The sequence below is a fragment of the Diadema antillarum genome, unplaced genomic scaffold, assembly GCF_040938485.1.
Source record: "Diadema antillarum isolate AM-2024a unplaced genomic scaffold, OU_Dant_1.0 scf00000094, whole genome shotgun sequence".
Lineage (NCBI taxonomy): Eukaryota > Metazoa > Echinodermata > Echinoidea > Diadematoida > Diadematidae > Diadema > Diadema antillarum.
Window position 1 is genome coordinate 94,639 of NW_027270983.1, and position 18,161 is coordinate 112,799.

General features: G+C 37.1%; 1 protein-coding gene across 1 annotated transcript in view; it reads left to right on the forward strand.

Moving 5' to 3' along the window:
• The window catches only part of LOC139718397 (nucleoporin NUP188-like), a 67,400-nt gene that overhangs the window by 15,598 nt on the left and 33,641 nt on the right, over positions 1-18,161 (forward strand). Inside the window, exons 5-15 of the mRNA XM_071629869.1 lie at positions 2,540-2,620; positions 5,713-5,757; positions 7,796-7,888; positions 9,928-10,050; positions 10,920-10,967; positions 12,406-12,492; positions 12,996-13,078; positions 13,961-14,032; positions 14,543-14,585; positions 15,918-16,118; positions 17,074-17,163. Of these exons, the coding sequence (XP_071485970.1) occupies positions 2,540-2,620; positions 5,713-5,757; positions 7,796-7,888; positions 9,928-10,050; positions 10,920-10,967; positions 12,406-12,492; positions 12,996-13,078; positions 13,961-14,032; positions 14,543-14,585; positions 15,918-16,118; positions 17,074-17,163 (966 nt within the window). The remainder of the gene's footprint in view (positions 1-2,539; positions 2,621-5,712; positions 5,758-7,795; positions 7,889-9,927; positions 10,051-10,919; positions 10,968-12,405; positions 12,493-12,995; positions 13,079-13,960; positions 14,033-14,542; positions 14,586-15,917; positions 16,119-17,073; positions 17,164-18,161) is intronic.

Here is an 18,161-nt window from a genome sequence, read left to right on the forward strand (position 1 = left end):
ATGTATGTAAATCAGTATGAGTAACATCTAGAATGTCTGATGTTTTGAATCAGAATTAGTTGTGTAATGCATATTGTAGCAAAATACAGCCAAGCATGTTCCAAAGATTGTAGGACTCTAATAGCATACTTTAAAGAGTTATGTTCAGTGTCAGGTGTCATACATCCATGTATGTCACCTTTAATGCTGCCTATTTATGGTGTAACTTATCCATATCATGGTGAGATGTATTTAGTTATATGAATGTTTTTAGCTGAGTACCACTGCTTAAAGGGATGGTAGAGCTTTGGTTGAGACCTAATTTTAGGTTTCTAACATTTTTTGGTGAGATAATCAGAAACCTCCTATGAAATATGAAAGAGCATGTAATTTCATGAGGAATTCAACGTTTATTTGATGAAAATTGGTTTTGAAATGGCTGAGATATCCAAAACAGAGCGATTCTAATAAGTGTGGGACCCACAATTTATTACGATCGGTTTGTTTTACTTTGTTTTTGGATGTTTCAGTCATTCCAAACCTGATTTTCTTCAAATAAACTTTGAATTCCTCTTAAATTGGTATGCTCTGTACTATTTCATAAGTGGTTTCTTGGTATCTCGCAAAAAGTTAGAAGCCCAATTCTCATCTCCACCAATACTGTACCATCCCTTTAATCTGTTCTCAAGAAACTGTAGTAAAGGCCGTGTCACACCATAACGCGGGCTTGTGGCGAGGAGGTAGTTTCCAGCACGTGGAAGATTTTCAGCGGGCGAACAAGAATGTTTGCAATTTTCATTCATGCCTTGTCATACCGTACGGGGGAACTTCTGCGGCTTGACTTGCGGGGAAACAAATTTACTCCAAGTAGCTCTCCGCAGTTGGTCCGCACCTGACAGTATCTAGCGCATAGTTGCCCGGAGGTGCTCACGCAAGTCCAATTTAACCGCAGCCAAGTTTTGAGCATGACCAAAACTATTTCCGGGTGAGTCGCGGGAATGCCCGTAGAGGTCCACGCAGAACGCCAGTAGGAGACCCTTAGCGGCACTACTTCCCAGGCAATTCCCACGCAGGTACTTCGCAGTCCCGTATGCAGCCAAGATAATGAAATTCTGTGAGATTTCAGCCATTCCATTAGAGAAATTCCTTCACTAAGTTGTCAGCCCCCACGCAACTGGTACAAAGGTCACACAGTATACTCGCAAGTACAACGCGTCCAGCAAGTAAGACACATGCGCTGACTCGCACAAATCCTTTTCCGCCCTCAGGAATGTCCAGTATGCTAGAAAATCCTTACACGTAACAAGCCCGAGTAGCTTGCCCGGGAAGGTGTGACAGGGCCTAAACACGGTTGTGGGTAAAAAAATATGCGTGTGCACCTCCGGGCGACTACTTTCGAGATACATGCTAGGTACTGTCATGTGCGGATATCTACGGGGACCTCTGGGTAGTCAAAATTGTTCTTTGCAAGTCGCACGCAAGGCTGGTGTGACACGGCCTTAAGAGTCTTGACAAATTACATATGCCTGCATCGCTGTGTATCCTAGCTTGTAAAGTCTAGTAGTGTGATGCCACAATTTCAAAATACTTGTCATATTTTGTGGCTGTTGTTGCTGCAAGCCCCACCAATGTCTTTATGTGTTCATGCTATGTGGCTAATTCGATATCCATGCAATTTTTTGTGGATAGTTATCAAATGTTTTGATATGATAATTTAGACAAGTTATGTGTGATATCTCTACAGTGAAGACATACATGTAGGACTATAAACAGTAAACAAAAGATATGTCTTTAAAGGACAAGTTCACCTTCATAAACATAAAAATTGCGAGAATGCAACAATATTAGTAGAACACATCAGTGCAAGTTTGAGGAAAATTGGACAATCGATGCAAAAGTTATGAATTTTTAAAATTTTTGTGTTGGAACCGCTGGATGAGGAGACTACTACAGCTTGTGAGTCATATGCGTGCAACAGTATAAATAAAATGTAAAGAAAATTCAACATATTTTCACTTTTTTCGCATAATAAAAGAGCACTTGACTTGCCTCTTTCTAAAGGCAGGGGGAATAATATTACCAATAACATTTGTCAGTAACAAGTCGGGCGAATGTGTACTTTTTTCAAAAGATGAAATTTTGTGAAATTCTCTTTATATTTTCCTTATATTGTTGTACGCATGTGACATCTAAGTTATTCACACACTGCAGTAGTCTTCTCATCCAGCGGTTACTGCACAAAAACTTCAAAAATTCATAACTTTTGAACGGATTGTCCGATTTTCCTCAAACTTTCAATGATGTGTTCTACTAATATTGCTACATTCTCTCAATCCTTATGTTTATGAAGGTGAACTTGTCCTTTAATATCACTTGTCAAGAAATTAAATATGTCCTCCTTTCCTTGTAATGATGCATTTTAAAATAGGTTTTCATTTTGAATATTGAATAAGTTATGCATTTTTCATTACAGTATTCAGAATTAATGAATTGCAGTATGACACCTGATTTATTACATCAAATGTGTGTAATTGCCTCATTTAAACTCTCATTTATGCAGGATTTGGATGCTTTGCAGTGTCGAGAGTTGTTTAACTCCTATCTGATTAATGCATTTCGAGGGACAGATAAACAACTGCAGGTATGTGTCAATGGTTGTATGCCTCAGTACCAAACATTTCTTCTTCTTTTAACTTTGTTCCAGATATTACATCTGTCTGACCAAGTGTTCTTAACAAAGAAGGGTAAACTTGTTTTCTAATCAACAAAGGGAGGTTTAATTGTGCTGTTTATTTGATTGAATCACAATCAATTATCAGGTTTAAGGAAACCAAACCTCAAATATAAATATGGATTGAGTGAAAGCAGTGATGTTAGTAGAACACATTTACCAGTTTATTCATTTATTCAGTTACGAATTTTTAAAGTTTCTGTGCCATCATTACTGAATTAGAAGGCTACTACTGTTCATGACATCATTATGGACAACAGTATTTGGAAATTAAAAGAAAATTCAAGATATTTTCACCTTTTCTAGCATTATGAAAGGGCACTTGACTTACCTCATTTGAAAAGCAGGGGGAATAATATTACCCTTTACATGTTGATGGAATGTGAACATTTTATAAGAAAATTTAATTTTGTGGAATTCTCATATGTTCTATATATGTTGTTGTCCATAATACAATACAATACAATACATTGAAGTCAGTAATTACATTTGTATAGCAATCTCAAAAAACTACTTAGTTGTTTCACAGTGCTTTACATCATATTGTTCCAAGGAAAGATCAAGACTTCACTGACTGATGTGTTTTACTAATGTTGCTGCTTTCACTTAATAATCAATCCACATTTAGTTGGGTTATGGTCTCCTTTCACAGGTTTCCTCTTGTGCAGTGAATGATGTGTTAAAGAACAAGTTCACCTTCATAGACATGTGGGTTGCGTGAATGCAGCAATATTAGTAGAATACATCAATGAGAGTTTGGGCAAAATCGGACATTTCGTTTAAAAGTTATGAATTTTTGAAGTTTCTGCTCCGTCATTGCTGGATGAGAAGACTAGTATAGTTGTGCTGTCACATGTGTACAATGATATAAAGAAAGTATATAAGAAAATTCAACATATTTTCACTTTTCGCGCGTAACAAAAGAACGCTTGACTTTTCTCTTTCAGAAGGCAAGGGGAATAATATTAACCCTAACATAACATTAGATGAATACTACAGTAGGGCTGTTATTGAAACCGATCTGTATCACTCTCTGCAGGGTACTTAAATGTGCGGTGAATTTGTCCTAAAGCATCTTAAAGGACAAGTCCACCTTCATATACATTAGGATTGAGAGAATGCAGCAATATTAGTAGAACACATTAGTGAAAGTCTGAGGAAAATCGGACAATCCGTTCAAAAGTTATGAATATTTTAAGTATCTGCGCAGTCACTGCTGGATGAGAAGACTACTACAGTGTATGATGTCACATGCGTACAACTATAAGGAAAATAAAAAGAGAATTTCACAAAACTTTACTTTTTTAATTAAGTGCACATTTCTTCGACTTGCTACTGACGTATGTTAAGGGTAATATTATTCCCCCTGTCTTCTGAAAGAGAGAAGTCGAGTGTTCTTTTGTTATGCGAGAAAAATGGAAATATGTTGAATTTTCTTTATTCTTTCTTTATATCGTTGTACTCATGTGACATCACAAGCTTACTTAGTCTTTTCATCCAGCTGTGACTGAGCAGAAACTTCAAAAATTCATAACTTTTGAACGGATTGTCCGATTTTGCTCTAACTCTCACTGATGTGTTCTACTAATATTGCTGCATTCACTCAAACCACATGTCTATGAAGGTGAACTTGTCCTTTAAAGATTTAACCCACATAATGGTTTCTTTTTTATAAATCTAATAATATGTAATATTTTGCTGTGAGACCAATAAAATGTCTTTGAATCTGTCTCTGTGCTAAGACAATAACATATCAGTATCTTATAAACCCCATGTGATTTTCGTCTGCCCGCCAGCCATTTCTTACTGTTATCTTGTTACTTTGCCCTGATAAATATTTTGAGCTGATCTCGTGGGGTGAGAAGTTCTATGATATTATGTTTGTGATCTGCTTATACCAGCATATTTTGTCTAGAGCTGCATCCATGCACTTTTATGAGGATCTTGAATTACCAGGGTGTGGTTTTTGCAAAAACCTTGACATGGGGGGGGGGGGGGGGGGGGTGGGGGGATGGATGACAATAGAATGTACCATAGGAATCATAAGAATTCAGGCCTTTGTACATTGACACATTGATGCATAGGGCCTATGTGCTGATCCACAGTAATGTGCTACTGCAGTCACAATATCTATGCCTCTCTGTTTATAAGACAATTCTTAAATGTTATTATTATTATTATCATCATTATCATCATTATCATTTATTCAGCCAAACAAAAATCATAATAACAGTTAAATAACATACATTCACATGGAAATGGTACAATTGACATGCAGCACAATACGAACAGGGAAGCTTAATAAAGAGTTAATGGTAAGTAGGTCAAGTATAATATGAATTGTGATTGGTTAGATTGCTTCATGTATCTGTGTGAAAATTTCAGTGTAGGGAATGGCCATGAAACAAATCAGAAGTAGATCTATTGGGGCCTAGACCTATGAAAACGCATGTAGATTGAGGAGTCTATTTACTATGACAATTAGTGTGTTAAATGATGTTCTATTGATGCACCAGTACTGGACTACTTGTGTAGAACTTCAAGTACTAAACTATCCCTTGTGCAGTTCTATTTCACTTTTCTGTCTGCCGCCTCCATGAAACAAAGCGGCACTCGGGGATTATTTAGTATTTGTTGTTCTACAATCTGGTACAGTGCATGATAGAGCACACACTAATTGTATAATATTGAATCCTTTCATGCCCAGATTATGAAGTAGAAAATAGCAGTCAGTAAAAAGGAGTGTTTCTCTTTTAATATATTTTTAAGAGGCTGTTGAGATGTCAACTCTGCAAGCATTTTGAAAATTCTCAGTGGAGTGAATCAGTAATATTTCATGTTTTAACAAGATTATATTTTTATCAATAGAATGTTTCATGTTTTTATTGCATGTTAATCATATTTTTCCATTATTCATACGTGAATGAGTGAGTTCTCTTCAGTCATCCTGTACTGTAGCAATAACACACCATTCTCTCTGTTGAATGCTTTTTTTTTTCTAGGCCATTCTCAAAGATGAACGCAGTGTGCAGGCCATGCTGCTAAAAGTAAGTCCAGAAACTTTTCTTTTTTTGGTCAGAATTACTGGTATACCAGTAATCTCAAGGTCAAAATTTCGATATGCATCTATTCACTGACTCCAGATGTACGATAACTATCAAGTTTCACCTTGAGAAAGATCACTCATTTAAATACAAAGACATAGGTCAGTCAAGAGAAGGGAATTTCTTTCTCACGTCATTGTCTGTCATATTTTATTGAAAACTCTTGAACACTATGGAAAATTGATACCAGCATAACTTGTTGGCAGGATGATATATATTTTAATAGTCTCATGATAAGAGATTATACAGCATATTTTCTGTAAAATATTTTGTGTGATGCCAGTATTAAAAACAGAGTTTATTCCAGTATTGAAAAGTTATGGCTGGTGACAAAGCTTAAGGGGAACTCCAAGCCCATTCAAAGTTAGTATGAAAAGTAAGAGTAAAATTTCGTTAGCACGTCAGTAAAAATTTGATAAGAATCAGATAAAAATTAGGGAAGTTATGAAACTTTAAGGTTTGCAATTTTTGCAAGATGGTACAAATAAGTGCACTGATTATGTTTTCACCTCATAATTTTCTCTTAATTGTGGGCAAAAAACTGACAAAGATGAATTTTTCTGTTATATTAGTGTAAAACATAATGTTGCTCTTGGCTGAATAACTTCGAGATAGGTATATTAGGATTTGAGACTAAGGCATTATTGTGCTTGAACAAATGAATTAGAAATTTGAAGATTTTGTGTACAAACTATACAGCAGATTGTGAGGTGATGACACCATCAACTCACTCATTTGCACATACTGTACATATTCATATTGACTGTTCAAGAACTGATGTGGTTGTGAAATTTTATTCTTTTTAGCTCACCTGAGCCAAAGGCTCAAGTGAGCTATTGCGATCGCTCTTCGTCCGTCGTGCGTCGTGCGTCGTGCGTCGTGCGTAAACTTTTTACATTTTCATCTTCTTCTTGAGAACCCCATGACTGATTGTAACCAAACTTGGGAGGTAGCTTCCTTAGGAGGGGGGGGGGGGGGGGGGGGAGGATCTCAATTTGTTCAAATGGGCACCATGCCCCACCTGGGGGGCCCCCAGAGGAGCCCACACCCCCCAAAATTAAGGAATCTTTAAAAAATCTTCTTCTCTAGAACCAGAAGTGATAGAGCTAAGTTAATGCTATGAGTTAATACATTGATAACTGTAGTTTCAAGTTTGTTCATGGCAGGATCAGGGGTGCCCCCCCCCCCCCCCCCCCCTTGAGACCCAGGGGGGGGGGGGGGGTGGGGAGGGGTCCTTATGGGGCCCAAATTGTACATTTTCAGCTTTTTCTTGAAAATGCCATGATGAATTTTCACCAAACTTGGCAGGTACAATGTAGCATCCCTAGGGGATTGAATCTCATTTCAATCAAATGGGCACCATGTCCCATCTGGGGGCCCCACAGGGCCCAACTCTCCCCCAAGTAAGGAATCTTTAAAGATTTTCTCTAGAACCAGAAGTGATTGAGCTAAGTTAATACAATGAGTCAGTATATTGATGACTGCAATACTCCACCACGAAGCGCTGAGGTGGGTTTTCAGAGTGAGGGTTAACATTCTCTTTCATTTATTTATTTTTTGTGCCTGAATAGGCCTACAGAAATACAATGCTCACGTCTAGTATGTTCTCAGCTTTCACCAGAGGTATTATTTGCTGATTTTAGGATTCTCTTTGAAATGCGTGGGTAACATCCATGGTCGTATAAAGGTACCAGCAGTTTTCCCTTTTCTGAACAGCAAAATGAATAAACAAGCATGAGAATAATGAATAGAAGATGAAAGATACACGCAATACATTCACATATGTGCACAAATTTGACAATGCACAAAATAAGGAGCAACCTACATCAGTTGCTTTTCAGTAATGTCTAGCATAGACAGCAAAACACAATAGTCTGAAATAATAGGTACTCTAAAATAACACTATCATTTCTGTAGTAATTGTGTTATACATAGTTTGTACTTGGAAATAAAATGAAATATCTTCCTTGTGGTTGCAAAGGTTTGGGACTTCTACCATGCTGACAGGCTCCACCTACTGCAGTGTGTCAAGCACTTAGCTAACTTTTGGCAAGATGAAGACCATCCATACCAGGTAAAGATCAGATGTAACACCAACTTATTCAGCTGAAATTTTCTTGTGGGAATTATTCCATGCAGAATAATGTTGATTCTACAACTCTACCCACTACAAGAATGTATCAAATGTTTTCTGTTCGAGTAGTGAAATGAAAATTTGAATTGTAAGGCATAAAGACAGAAAATGTCTTTGAACTTTATTCATTCATGTCTGAGTGCAGCTGAATATTTCATCCAAAAAAGTCATACAAGTGTACAAGTGTTCTTTTTTTTAACGAAATATGTAGTTACACTGGAGTTTGATGTTACATAATATTGTTTTAGTTGATTTTAGATAACAATTATCTGTTTTTCCCATCATGATACTGTATACGCCATATACTCAGTATTTCGCGAGTCTTAATTTTCGCAAATCGGGAATCCCCAACGATTTCGCGAGTGGTTAAATTCGCGATCATGGAGTCCTGTACTAAACCAAGAAATGTACATGCGTACGTCACATCCACATCGAGATCAGAGTCAATATTTTCGCGTGTCTTTAATTTTGCGAATAGCACCTGACTCGCGAAATTCGCGAAAATGAAAACCTCGTGAAATATTCGGCGTATACAGTATTTGCGTATGTTTTCTTTTCAAAATAGCAATTAAGTGGACAGCCAATTTAATGTGTGTAAATGACAACTTCATGACTATTTCTGTTCAGTTTTTGTCCCCGCCGAACGAGTTCGAGCAGGGGACTATGAAACGGGCTCCGTACGTGTGTGTGTCCGTGTGTCCGTCCGTCCGTGTGTCCGTCCGTCCGTCCGTCCGTGTGTCCGTGTGTGCGTCCGTGTGTGATCAAAATCTTCAATTTGCTACTTCTCTGTCATTTATGAGCCAAATTTGATTCTGTTTGCTTTATATGATAGCACTACATGGGAGCTTTGAAACTTCTACACAGAATTTCAGTCGTGACCTTTGACCTTGACCTTTGACCTATATTGTACATTTTGCTACAAAATGCTACTCCTTCGCCATTTCTAACCCGATTTCGATTCCGTTTGCTTTATATGATGGCACTAGGTGAGGGCTTCAAAACTTCTACACAGAATTTTGACCTTTGACTTCTTTGACCTTTGACCTTGATTTTTGACCTATATTGCACATTTTGCTACAAAATGCTACTCCTTCGCCATTTCTAACCCGATTTTGATTCCGTTTGCTTTATGTGATGGCACTAGGTGAGGGCTTCAAAACTTCTACACAGAATTTTGACCTTTGCCTTCTTTGACCTTTGACCTTGATTTTTTACCTATATTGTACATTTTGCTACAAAATGCTACTCCTTCGCCATTTCTAACCCGATTTCGATTCCGTTTGCTTTATGTGATGGCACTAGGTGAGGGCTTCAAAACTTCTACACAGAATTTTGACCTTTGCCTTCTTTGACCTTTGACCTTGATTTTTGACCTGTATTGTACATTGGCTACAAAATGCTACTCCTTCGCCATTTCTAACCCGATTTTGATTCCGTTTGCTTTATGTGATGGCACTAGGTGAGGGCTTCAAAACTTTTACACAAAATTTTGACCTTTGACTTCTTTGACCTTTGACCTTGATTTTTTACCTATATTGCACATTTTGCTACAAAATGCTACTTCCGGCGGGGACATATATTACGCACCGCGTAATTTCTACTTTTCCTTGTTTTCTTTCTGTGTGAGTGATAATGGAAATAGTTTGCTATACATGTATGCATCTTAAATAAAACACTTAAAGATACAAATGTCTATAGACATTCATTATTGGTGATGTCAACCTATTTTATGGCCATTTAGTGGGCCCCTATTATTAGAATTGACTATTACCAACCACTTAAACATTGGGATGTCAGGAGTCACAATGTATCAAATTACAAACTGTAGCAATTATGGGGCCATGCCATCAATGATTTTCATTCTTGTAAAGCATTACATATGTTACAATCCTTTATACCCGAGCCTGATTTGTACTCCTTTGAATGTAGAGTAGATTTTATGTATGTTAAGTTCTGAAGCTTGCAATCATCTTTTTCAGGTGCAGTATGCTGAGTTTGTTGAAGACTTGCAGAGCAGTGGACTGTTTAAGAAACTTGTAGCCCAGTATGAAGACAGATTTGGCACCTTGGCACCATCTAAGGAGACAGCAGGTCCCCTGATGGTGTGTTAATCATCCATTCATGTTTTTACTTTCAGATCAAGCAACATAGCACTAGCTGTAATGTTTCAAACCTGTTATCATGCAGTCATGTGAGAGAGGTTCAGCAGCCTATACACTCTTGCGTTTCAGGCTGTTATGAATTTTCTTTGCATATTCAAGCTAAAGCTTACATTGTGATGATTATTTTGTGTGTGTGTGTGTGTGTGGTAATATCTCTGGTGCAGTGGGCAAGATATAATGTGATATCATAGTGTATGTGTAGAATTATAGGTGTATTTTTTCAAAGAAACTACACATTCGTATATGTAAACATACAGTGTACACTTCAGTTGGGAGGATCACTTGATATACCATGCACTCTGCTGTATATTACACATGAGAGGGTGATTGAGATTCAATTTGGTATGCTTTCATAACATTTTACTCACAACAGCAAGGGTTAGGTATTACACCTGATTTTAAGTATCTCCCTTTGTTATCATGTCATATGAAGTAGTATTAGTACATTTTTTATATTTGTTGCTTCTTAACCCGTGGTGTTTATATTATTGTCTTAAGAATTATGATATTTTCTATCAACACTGGGAATAATGTGCTTCTCAAGGGAATTTTCTTCTGGCATATTTTGGGACTTTTAAAAGAATTAGAGTGATAGATTGCTTGATTACGTGTTTGAGTCATCTGAAGACATGTAGTTCAATCATTTTCTGAAGTACCTTTTGTGTTAATCACAAAGTGTACTACTTCTATCATTGAATCAGAGCTTATGAGACTCATGTCAATTAATCATAATGAAAATTTTGCTTTGAAACTGAACAAAATCAAATCAAAGAGTTGTACCATATCTCTTCATTCTTGTTTTCACACAGACTGAGAGACAACGGATACGATGGTGCATTCAAAGCTTACGAGAGCAGGTAAATTATCTCTGCAACTAGAAGTTACAAGATTTGAAAAGAATGTCCTTCGACATTTGCATGATGATGCAGGGCCACACAAGACTGTTTATATTTATACCCCCGCCAAACGAAGTTTGAAGGGGGTATATAGGAATCAGCGGACGGTCGGTTGGGCGGTCGGGCGGTCGGTCGGGCGGTCGGGCGGGCGGTCGGTCCGTTGCAAATCTTGCGTCGCGAACTACTTCCTCAGTTTTCAACCGATTCCCATAAAACTTGGCACAGATGTGTGCCTTGGGTTGTAGATGTGCAAGACGTATTTTTTGACAGTACCCAAAAGTACGTTGCCATGGTAACGGCATATTATGGGCAAAAATGCGTACAAATCTTGCGTCGCGAACTCCTCCCACAGTTTATGATCAATTTTTATGAAATTAGGTACAGATGTTCATCTGAATATGTTAATGTGCAAGACACATATTTCCGCAGTGGCAAAAAGTGCATTGCCATGGTAACGGCATGTTATTGGTAAAATATAGGGCAAAATGCTTCATGGCAAAACTGCTTCATCAGTGTTCTTCCAATTCTCATGGAATTCATATTGAATGTTTGTCTTAGGATATAGGTCAGCATGACACATTTCTTGACAGTGACAAAAGTATGTTGCCATGGTAACAGCTCACATATTATGAGCCAAAATGATGGAAAATTTTGTGTTGCAAACTACTTCCTCAGTTTTTGCCCAATTTCCATGAAACTTGGTACAGATGTGTGCCTTTGGTTGTAGATGTGCAAGACGCATTTTTCGACAGTACCCGAAAGTACGTTGCCATGGTAACGGCATATTAATGGCAGAAGATCAAGGAAAGATCTTGCGGATTTAACTACTTCCTCAGTTTTTTGACCAAAGCTTATGAAATGTCGTTTTGACCAAAGCTTATGAAATGTTGTTTGGCGGGGGTATAACCAGTCACTGTAGCGACATTTGTAGTTGAATCAAAATTCACCAAGAATCAAGTGAAGGTGCATTGTAGGAGTTGACATGTTACAATGTGGTTAAAACATTTGTGGGAAACCATGGAAAATGTGTAACTTATTGACATTGTAATTTTTATCATTAACATTTGGAAGAGGGTGTGAAGTGTATAAGTTTCAGATTGAATAGTATGAATGGTTTCAAAATATGATGTAAAAGCCTTGTGTTACACATAATTTTACAAATTAGGTAGATTATGATATCAATGCTGAATTAAGAGTTGTTTAATCTCATAACTAGGTGCTTTACTGAACATATAAATAGATGGCTGATATGATATCAACTAAAGAAATTGAAAATCCCTCCAGCATAGAGGTTACTTGTAGAAATATGTAATTGTATGTTTGCCTAAAATGACATGTAATTGATTTAACTTGTTGAGTATTGTAGAAGTCCCATTGTTCTTTTCTATCCCTTACACAGAGTGAGTTGCTAGGAATCATCCTACTCTTCCTTCATGCTTCGCTAACCCCGACTGAGAAGCTGTCAGAGGTCATGAAGCTCTTCCAGGTCTGTTGATATCAATGGTGTTCATTATAGTCATTGCATTTCTCTGTTGTTAGTATGGCCTTGCAAACTCAAAAATTTCATTCATTTTCTTGTTTTCTTTGTATATGTGCATTAATAAAGTGATATAGTTATTGTATTGGTGCTGTGCATAAGATCTGTTTCATGATGACAAAATCTTCCAAGATTAACCTATTTGTTACTGGACAATGGAGCATTATTTATATTAAGAAAAAAGGCAAGAATAATGTCTGAAATGAAATCACCTTTTGTACCATTTTGATTATGACTCCAATCATGGAAATGTCATAATTTGAACCAGAAAGTTCACAAGATATGATATTTTAAGACAGATTAATGTCTTTGTATGTTTACTGATAGACAACCTCTTGTCAGCAATATATTGCTAGAGTCATAGCATCAGTGAAAGCAGATGTTTTACACTATCTAGCCCTGTGCCAGTGAGTTCACAAATCTTTTATGTGTGTTATTCTTAATCTCTAAAGCAACAAGGCTTTGGGACCAGACAACCTTACAGGCACCTGCTAGACACAGAGGAGATAGCACAGAAACTGACAAGCAGAATTGAGTAAGTGTGTTGATGAAATTTCAGAGAGGAGATAGTGTTATCCTACAGCCCATCCTTAAAACAAACAAACAAACAAACAAACAAACAAACAAACAAATAAATAACAGTGTGGCTGCCCCACTGCTGAAATTTAGGTGGATGGAAAAATTAGCTGTGTTTCTCAAGTGCAATGATCTTTTTTTTCTTTCCAAAATCTTTCCATAATGTTTCCATAAACTTGCAGTGTGGGTTTCCTCAAACTTATGAATATATGAATGTGTATGTATGCATATTCATAACATTGTATTCTTTTAGGATATACCTTAAGTAAGCTTAACTCATTCTTGTATCGCATCATTTACACAAGTGCCGGATAAGAAAGGTATAATTACTTGAAAATTCCATCAAGAAAATTAGCAACTTTGCAAGCATGATTTATTTTACTGCATGGTGCACTTTTTCTTTCAAGTTTGTCAGTATTTAAAAATATTACAGAATTATTAAAATCCTTATGCATAGAAGTTTTGTACTATCTATCCTAAATTTGTAAGTTACAAACAGAATTCAATTCTTTTTTTTTCATTTGATGTGAATACATCATTCCGATATCAGTTAATTATAGCTTGAGTTCCAAAGAATCAAGAACAAAAAGATGACACAGTCAAACCTGCCATAGCAACCACCTGTCTACAGCAGCCACCTGTCTACAATGGCCTCTTTTTTTGTCTCCCTTGGGTGGCTGCTACAGACAGGTTTGACTGTATTTACAATTCACTGCCTACAGAATGCCAATGCTATGACTGAGTACACAATCTATGTCTTGCATGGCATGAATGAATTTTATTTTGTTAGAACAGAGTTATCCCAACATATGCTATGGCGTCTCATGTCGTGTCTTCACAGGTTCCTGTGCTGTGTGATCTTGTTGGAATGTATGGATCTCTTTCCTTTGATGGCTGTGACAGATGAAAGCAGGTACACAGTCCTGGCCATTGCCTGTTCAGTGGCAGTGTTTAGAATGCATGTTACATTCCACTATATATCATCCACTCTGAAACAACCATAAAACTTGTGAGATTATTTTTCTTCGTTGAGCTACAAAATGAAATTTACTGAGCTCTTTGTGAAAGAAGAGAAAAAAAAGTTTTATCACATTGTTATTCCATCTAGTTAGGGCAGCATTTGGAATTAATCAAACCTGGAAATCCATAACTTCTGGGCATAGCATCCAATTTCCCTTAACTTCACCGAGTGTTTCACTCATTTTTTTTTTTTCATTCACTAAATTCAGGTATACAGTATAGGGAAACCTGATCTTGTAGCTGTTGTATGCACTCAATCTGGCCTTAAAGTTTTTATTTAAGACATGATAGTGTTAAGTGCAAATGACTTCCTGTAAAAGAAAAGAAAAAGAAATAGTCTTCATGTTTATTATTCAGAAATCTGGTATGTGATATGTTTTCTTGTCTGATTCTTTCTTTGTAGCATTGAAAATCACCCACTGGTTATGAATAAAAACCTTTCAAAGGTAAGTTGATGTGTCTTTCCTTTTTTTCCATATAAAGAAATTCTAATCAATAAGTGTGTGATACCTATACTGGTTAGAGTACGATCTAGCAACGACATATATAATTTTTTGTGTGTGTGAATTGTGCATGTTTTGTAATAAAAAAAAAAAGAATGTTCACAGCTCAATTTAGCCCACTGAAGTCAAGGGCTCAAGTGAGCAACACAGGTTTAAGAATTACCTCATGAAACTGTCGCAGATTGGAGCTGATTATCTTTTTCATGGCATGAAACTTTTTTCAAATTGCTACTGGGATTCAAGGCATTGTGCACGACAAGAACTTGTGCATGCATTTTATTTTTGTGATTCTTGGCTCCTCCCAAAAGTTTCATGCATGTGAAAATTTCTGGTTTTACAGTAGAAACACATGCACTTACTAAACCCTATTCTAACTGGGCTATTTGAGACCAAGTTTTTACGGGGGGGGGGGGGGGGGGGGGGGGGGGGGGGGGGGGGGGGGGGGGGGGGGGGTCAAATTGACCCCCCCCCCCCTTCAGATCTCAGCCACCGATGTCAACTACAAGATGTCAACTACAAGATTGCATGGTCATACAATAGAAAAATGTTTCCTTTCTATTTTCAATAAATTAATTATGCAAATTTGTGCATGAAATCATATTTTCACCTATAACTACGTCAAAAAGACTGAAGGATTGCTAGATATTTGTGTCAGAATTCCTCAAGACATATCAAACAATTTTCATGTAAAAAAATAGTGCAGTCAAAAACAATTTCTTTTGTTTTTTATTGTTTTGTTAATTTCTTATGTATTTTATTGTTTCTTCGACCTTTTGTTTTCTATTGTTTTTTCGCCAAAATTTGTTGCAGGCACTTTTTCAGGCTTATCTACACTAGAATTGATTAATTTCAATGGTTAAAAGTTGAAATAATCTAATTTATATCAATTTAACCCAAAAACACAATTTGCATTGGATTTGCACACGATATCATGAATTTGAGCTGTTTTTGGGTTGACATGCATATGCAAAACATTACGTAACTTCAGAACGGTGTACCCGGACGTCGCAAATTTGGTCTCAAAATTTGCGGGAGACTTCAATGAAAAAAGTCGTGAAACGACGCGGCAAAATCTTTGCGCATTGCGGAATTGTGGCGCGAAACGTCGAGGGAGGGTCAATTTGACCCCCCAGTTAGAATAGGGTTAAAGGCGATGCATTTGAGAGAGGTCACCTGTACTTTCCCCTTTCATTAACTTCCCTTAACCTGTGATAAATGCCCATGTAATTTTTAGGTTTTGCATGAATGTTTGGTTTGTTCTGCTTCCTCCAATAGGAGTTTTCCAGTGCAGTGCAGTCACTTGGCCAATCAACCAGCCATGCACCAATCCTCCTAGCCTGGATGGTATTTCAAACCATTGCCTGGCCTGGCAGGGACCAGCATCTAGTGAAGAGGTTGGGAAACCAAGCACTGCGCCTACATGTTTTCAAGTACCTGAAGTACGGGCTGTGTGAGACATTGCCTGATGAGACATCTGTGAGTGACAACACATATTCTAGAATCATTAAGACATACCAGATGGGCAGTATGATTGTGTCTTGAATTTTACATGTAGTATAAAATACTTGGTTGTTAGTATTTAACTCGTTGAGGACGGACTGATTTTGATACGACACGCATTTCCCATTGACACCTGCCCGAGTATACTCGGGACTCGTCCTCAACAGGTTAAAGTGTAATTCCACACTGTGCTCAAGTTGACTTTGATAGAAAAAAGTTGAATCAGATGAACTGAATGTTAGCAATATCATCAAAATTGGACTCAAATCAAAAGTCATTAGATTTACACTGTAGCTTTACACGTTTTCTCAAAACGTTAATGTTGTGCACAATTTTCATGCAGTCTGCACCTCTCTTCTTGTCAGTTTTGCTTTTATGTATACAAGCCATTTTGAACATGGTATGAAATTGTATGCTAATGTTTTCAAAATTTTACCACCTTTGGAATATCATGACTTCTATTATAGAGATTTTTTGCCTTTTTGGTCCTCAACAGAGAAGTCTTTGTTTTGGGTTATTGTTTTTCTTCAGTTCATAACAACATATGTTCAGATCTGTTATCACATTTTATTTACACATCATGAAATGACTCCAATTTTCAATTATGTCCTTGCCTTTCAACTAATTGATAGGTGGGGATCATTCTCATCTTGAGAAGATAAAAACTTTCTCAGTCAAACAAGTAGAAACTTTGTGAAGTCATGTTTGGTGCATTTAGTTCTCCCATGTTTAGTTTATTGTGTAAGTAAGCTGTAAATAGTAAGGATATTGTGAGGTATTTATTGACAAACTTTTCACACTGAGTCAGAAAGGTTACATTTAGGAACCTTGCTCTCTACTTGTCTTTATATTATGCTTACTATTTGATTTGGAAATATTTTGCTGTAAAACTAATGATTGATGTTATTGTGGGGATGGGATCATCTTTCAGGAAGTGACCATGGCCTGTCACTCTGTTGTCTACTCCCTGATGTCTGTCATTCTGTCTGTCTTTCAAGAAGACACCCTTGGAGGCTTAGAGGTGAGACATCGCGGGTAGAGTGGTTGTCAATCTTTTTAACCCTTTCAAATCCAGGTGCAGCCACAGATCCTATTTCTGTGTTATGGAGATGAGTTCAGACAAACTGTGCAATAATCCATGTCATTGTAGCTCAAGTGTGATAAACTTGGCTTAGTTGTCTATTAAGCAGCAGTCCTTATGCAGGGCTCGACACTAACGGTGGCCCGGTGGCCCGGGGCCACCAAATTTTAAAAAAGGGCAAATTTGGTGGCCCGCCTTGGGCCACCAATTTTTTTTTTAAAGTATGTCAATAAATTCGTAACTTTTTGCGCTGGAAATTAGCAGTTAAATTTGTTTAAAGGATAGATGAAAAGGACTGAATGAGTGCCTGAGAGCGAGTGTTGTAAGTTTGTTGAAGTTTATTTATGAGTAGATATGTCCAACTTCTAATTCTTACTATCATAAAACTTAAATATTTGACTCATTAAAAAAAAAAAGGACTTTTAATGTTTTTTATTGTTTTGTTTTTTTCGGAACACCAAATTTTTCTCTCGGGCCACCAAAAATTTGAAATGTAGGATTTTGGTGGCCCCATTGGGCCACCAAACAAAAAAGTTAGTGTCGAGCCATGCCTTATGTATCCAATGATATATCATAAGATATACATCTTACTATGGGAATGGTTGTGCTTCACAGTGATTAAATTGATTAGCTAATTTCATATCAGTTCAGTGAAATAGAAAAGCATAATGATAAGAGATATACATATGTGAAAACAGTCAAACAATGTTGTGATATACATGTAAGTACAATCTTGATGAAAGAATTTTAGGTGCAATTGTTTGTTCACATTCTACAGAGAAGAAAATATACACCATGTGAGCACGTGAAGAGAAAGTACTGGTATTCACAAAATTTGTGGATCATCCAGTGGCAATTCTTTCTCCATTTAAAGGGGAAGATCACTGTGTGATTACAACCCCTGGCAAGTGCAAAAGGAGGAAAAAGAATGAGAAGCT